Source organism: Nothoprocta perdicaria, unplaced genomic scaffold (genome assembly GCF_003342845.1).
Source record: "Nothoprocta perdicaria isolate Ctin4 unplaced genomic scaffold, notPer1 scaffold_0, whole genome shotgun sequence".
NCBI lineage: Eukaryota > Metazoa > Chordata > Aves > Tinamiformes > Tinamidae > Nothoprocta > Nothoprocta perdicaria.
The window spans coordinates 5,095,182-5,100,026 of NW_020454092.1; the positions used below are offsets into that span (position 1 = coordinate 5,095,182).

The window sequence follows — 4,845 nt, forward strand, 5'->3', positions numbered from 1 at the left end:
GGTGCGCATGCGCGGCCAGTGTTTCCGTGCGCGCCGCGCCCGGCACCGGAAGGAGAAGYGCGCGCGGCGCTCCCCGGTAACGGCAGCGGGGCCCGCGGGGCCGCGGCGGCGCCGCCATGGAGCTGGACGGGCTGCTGCTGGACGAGGAGGGCGCCTTCTCCCTCGGCGGCTTCCAGGAGTTCACGGTGGGTCCCGAGGGGGGCCTCCTTGCGGGGGAGCCGCGGTTCCCGGGCCCGGCTCGGCCCGGGCCGCCCTCATCTCCCGGTGTGTGCCCGCAGTTCCTGCCCCGGCACCAGCAGCTGAGCGAGCGGCTGCGCAAGCGGCTCTACTACGGCTGGGACACGGAGTGCGGCCTGGACACGCTCTCGAGCCCGGTGGCAGGTGGGTGCCGCGCGGGCCCGCACCGGGCGGCGGGAAGGAGCCCGGGGCACCGGAGCGGCCTCGCCCGCGGCCAGCCCCGCTGCCCCGTCCCCGCGCCGCGCCGGGCAGGCTGCCACGGGGCTCCCGCGCGCTGTTTTGTTGCCCGGCCCGTCCTGTCAGGCGTTTCTGGYRCCTGGCTGCTGTGCAGAGTGCTTTGTTTTCCTTAGAGATCCCTTGGAGCGAAGGCTGTATCCCTGCTGCGAGCTGTCTTGTGCTCTGCAAAGTGCTAGGGGAATTACTAAGCCTCTGGTTATAAACACTGCAGGGTAAGAGGTGCCCAGCCTGTGTTTGGATCACATCCCTTTTTATTTTCTGTCGGTCYGGTGGCACTTCGGGGCTCTGCAGTGTCAAGGCTCTGGAGGCTGAGCGGGTGGTGACAGCGAAACTGGTGAGACTGAGCAGTACGTTGCTAAAGGGCCTTCACACTGGGTCCCTGAGCGTTTCCACAGGCTTGCACAATTCTCAGGGGACGCTGAGTTGGCGGGGAAGGGTCTTGACATTCACCACTCTCATCATAAGCTTGGGGAAATGGCCTGAAATCACCAAGAGGCTGAACCTGAAGTATCTCGCTGCAGGGGGAGGCACGGGGCGAGTGGGGCCAGCGAGGGGACCAGCAGGGTGCCRGCTGCACGTCCCAGGTGTTGAGGTGGTGACTCCAGAGGGAGGTGACTCCTGGCAGGGTGACTCCACCCTGGGGCAAGACTCAGTCCTCCCCGACACTGAAAGCTCAAAGGGTGCGTTCCTGGGAGCTGARTCTACCGAGAACTGCTCAATGTAAAGACTCGTTTGGACCAGGAAGAGCCTCGGCCGCAGGCGCTGGTGACGTGCGCTGGGTATCGCTGCAAGCTGGTCTGTCCCTGCAGGCCTCCTTTGCCATCTGCAATCAGCCCCCATCAGGAAAGGGASCTGGGGCTGTGCGATCTGTTTTGGTGCAACTGTCCTGCTGCTCCGTGGCAAGTTTATGGCATTGCTCTTTAAACAGGGCAAACGAGTGTGAGCAGAGTATGCAGGATCATGAGGAGAGCTAGAAAAGGTCCTGTCCTTCAGGGATCCCAGGGTCCTGCCCTTTAGGGATCCAGAGAGTAGTGACAGGATGCAGTGCTGGGCAGGGTGAGGGGAGAGAGACYGAAAGAAAAGGATTTGTTCCATCCTGAAAGGAGAAATCATAATGCCCCTCAGCAGGCTGTGGTGTAAGATGGGGCCAATGATCAGCTGCTCTTCCTGCTCTTTATGGCAGGCTGTATTGGTGTGAGTTGGATTTATGAGCTGAAAAGTCAGTTTGATGCCAGGGCAAACCTCCCAGCTGGGAAAGGTGGCAAAATCTTTCTGGGAGAGTTAAAGCAACAGCCTGGGCTGCAGCTCCCGGGAGGGAGGAATGGAGCGGCCCTGGGGGCGCTTGGGTTCTCTCCTGTYCCTTAGGGCTGTGGTGCTGGTGTGGCCAGGATATCTCTTCTAGCTGTGYGTTCCTGCTGGTGGGAATTGTTTGGATGCGCGAGTGTGGGGCTCCCGCTTTTCTGCTGAGTGCTGAGGAGATTGCAGATTGCTGCTTCCTGCAGGGTGGAAGCARGAGGCTGCTGGAATGAGCTCCATTCCCAGTACTTTAAAGCAAGGACTCAACAGCAAACTAGAGCTTGAATTGCCTGTCAAAACCATTTCCGCCAAGCACCAGGCTGGAGCACTGTTTGGGATAATGTCAGCTGGTCCKATCGTGTGGAGAAGTAAGGTGGGATCTGCTGAAGCCGCCTGCTCATCTCTAGCCCTCCAGCACTCGGCTGCTGAGGCAGCTCTTGAGTGCAGCCCGTGGGCCGAGGAGGGGAGCTGAGCTGCACCAAGTGTCCCGGGGGATGTGTGGGAGCGTGTGGTAGTGGCGCTGCCGCTGGTCACAGCGCTCGTGGGGACCTCGTGGGTGAACCCACCAGCAGTGCTGGCTGTGTCCTGCTCAGCCTGTCAACGGGACGCTCCCCATCCTGCCTGTGTGACTGGGCCTGGCAGCCTATTTGCTGGTGCAGGCTTCAGCTGTAATTAATTGGTATTTATAGAGCCCTCGTCAGTTGCCTAAATCCTGGTTGGAATGAGCTCTGACAGTGCCAAAGCTTGGCAGAGACAACTGGGTGCGCAGCTGCAGTATATTGCAGCTTCCATGTCCTGTTCGTCCCTTTGGACTTCTGCTAGAGTCAACACGTTGTCCTTTGTAATCCTGGGGACACTAGTAGGGAAGGGAAGCTAGGCCAGCWCTTGTAGCCTTGGGGGAGGAGGATGGCTGAGGGGAGCAGGTCTTACCCTGTAGTTTAAATGATCCCTGAGGACCTGTCAGAGTAAAAGCCAAGTCCTCCATGGGCTTGTGGGGAAAAGGGAAAAGATGGGATCTGGCTGTGGGGATGGACTGTGCCATATAGGACTAACTCCTTTTTCTGATCTTTTTTCCTAGATATTGCTGTGGAATTGCTCCAGAAAGTGGCTCCCAGCCCCATCCGCAGGCTCCAGAAGAAATATGTGGCTCATGTTTCTCGGTAAGGAGCAAAATCTGTGCCCTCGTTAACACTGTCAGAGCTGGCGGCCCCTAGTCCTGCCTCAGTTCTCTCTCCCAAGCTAACACTGGCTTTGTGCTTAAGCCTYGTTAGTGTCGGAGGAGATGGGGTTTGTGGCAAGGCTGCAGCGTCTTCCTGACGCAGCCGGCTCCTCTTCAGCTGTTCTCCCTCCCTTCCCTGGGATGCAGGGATGCCTTTGTTGTGGGGAGATGTGCAGCTGTGCAGCCCTCGCCCTGCAGTTGGGTCCGAACACCGGCTCTGCTGAGCCCTTCCAACATGCCTGGCTGCAGGAACAACTGCTCAGTTGAGAACTGGCTGTGCCCAGAGAGAGGAGCTCTGTGCTCTCTGCCTTCTGCTCTTTCTCATGCTGCAGCTCTGCAGGGCAGCTCTTGAGGTGTTAGTGAGGCTGGGGGGACACGTCCYGGCCGTGTGTGCATAGCTGTATGTTTGCTGTACATCCCACAATGTGGGGAGGGAGCAGCCAGGTTGTGCTGTGCAGGCCAGGCCCTTCGCAGCACCCAAGTAACCTTGAGCTTGGCTCTTGCCCTGTCATCACAGGGAAGCCTGYATCTCGCCCTGCTCCATGATGCTGGCACTGGTTTATATTGAGCGACTCCGACATCGAAACCCCGACTACCTGCAGCAGATCTCGTCTTCAGACCTCTTCCTGATCTCCATGGTGAGCAGCRAGGCCTGGGAGGCCCCTGCGTGGCAGGGAGGCCCGCAGGAGTGAGATGGGAACTGAAATCCTGTCCTCTGTGCTGCCTCCAGATGGTTGCCAGTAAGTACCTGTACGATGAGGGTGAGGAGGAGGAGGTGTTCAACGAYGAGTGGGGCGCCGCAGGGAAGGTGGATGTCCAGACAGTGAACACGCTGGAGATGAACTTTCTGAGCGCTGTTGTAAGTGCGACTGCTGCTGTGTCTGCTTGGCTTCGCAGGCGAGAAGGGGGAGTTTAAGGGGAGCCTGGGTTTCTCTTTTTTCCCCTACTCTGGTGGGGGAGTGGAGAAAGACGTGCCCGACTGTTCCTCATGCTTGAGGGTACTGGGCAGCCTGCACCAGCCACCTGCCATGGCTAATGTGTCACTGTTGTCCCCACAGGACTGGAGTCTTTACACAGATCCCCGGGAGCTGTTTGAAGTGCTGAGCTGGCTAGAAGGACGGTAGGTGTTTGGGAGTCCTGTTTGTCAATCCTAGATGGATGCACTGTCCCTGCTCAGAGCTGACCTGGCTGCGGAGAAGGAGGAGCTGAGATTACCCGAGGCCTTTGCTGGGATCTGCAGCCAGAGCAGCTTTAGGCAGGGTCTTGGTCTGAGCGTGCCAGAGTCTAGGCTTAGCTCCCGGGGCCAGGGAAGGTCTGTGCCGCATTCCCAAGCCCCTTTCCTTGCAGTGTGGCGGAGAAGCAGGGTGCCTGGCGTGGCTGGTTCACCTACACGGATCTCTGTGTCCTCCTGGAGCAGTCCATGTGGCAGCAAGCGCTGGGCCAGTTCTACCAACAGGTGGTGAAGGTAAAGGCTGGGGGCAGCCGCTTGCAAGAGCAGAGGGGAAGGCATCCCAGGTGTGAGCAGGCCATGATTTTGGGGTGTAGGACCCATTAGTTCCAGGAGAAACTTCCTGTTTATTCCCTGTTGCTGCTGGTTTGCCTGTGCAGCTTGTGCACTGCAGGGTGGTACCGGATCAGTCCRTGCCAAAGCCCAGAGCCATTGCAGCTGCATGGGGGCGCTCGGGRGGTACTGGGGGAGCGCCCGTGGCCCGGAGCTAACGGCCTGCACCTCCGCAGCTGGCCTGCGTGCTGGGCGTCGTGTACCTGGCCGGCTTGGCGGCCGTCTTCGCCTCCGTCGCGGCGGCGCACCGCGCCGTGGGCAGCGGGAGCCTCAGCCCGGCGGCGCCGCGGCCCGC

At 59.9% G+C, this 4,845-nt stretch overlaps 1 protein-coding gene across 1 annotated transcript in view; it reads left to right on the forward strand.

Annotated features, from left to right (window-relative positions):
- The first annotated feature begins 116 nt into the window (after positions 1-116).
- The window catches only part of CNPPD1 (cyclin Pas1/PHO80 domain containing 1), a 6,181-nt gene continuing 1,452 nt past the window's right edge, over positions 117-4,845 (forward strand). Inside the window, exons 1-8 of the mRNA XM_026054142.1 lie at positions 117-185; positions 279-381; positions 2,849-2,930; positions 3,507-3,627; positions 3,720-3,848; positions 4,048-4,109; positions 4,337-4,454; positions 4,727-4,845. Coding sequence (XP_025909927.1) covers positions 117-185; positions 279-381; positions 2,849-2,930; positions 3,507-3,627; positions 3,720-3,848; positions 4,048-4,109; positions 4,337-4,454; positions 4,727-4,845 — 803 coding nt within the window. The remainder of the gene's footprint in view (positions 186-278; positions 382-2,848; positions 2,931-3,506; positions 3,628-3,719; positions 3,849-4,047; positions 4,110-4,336; positions 4,455-4,726) is intronic.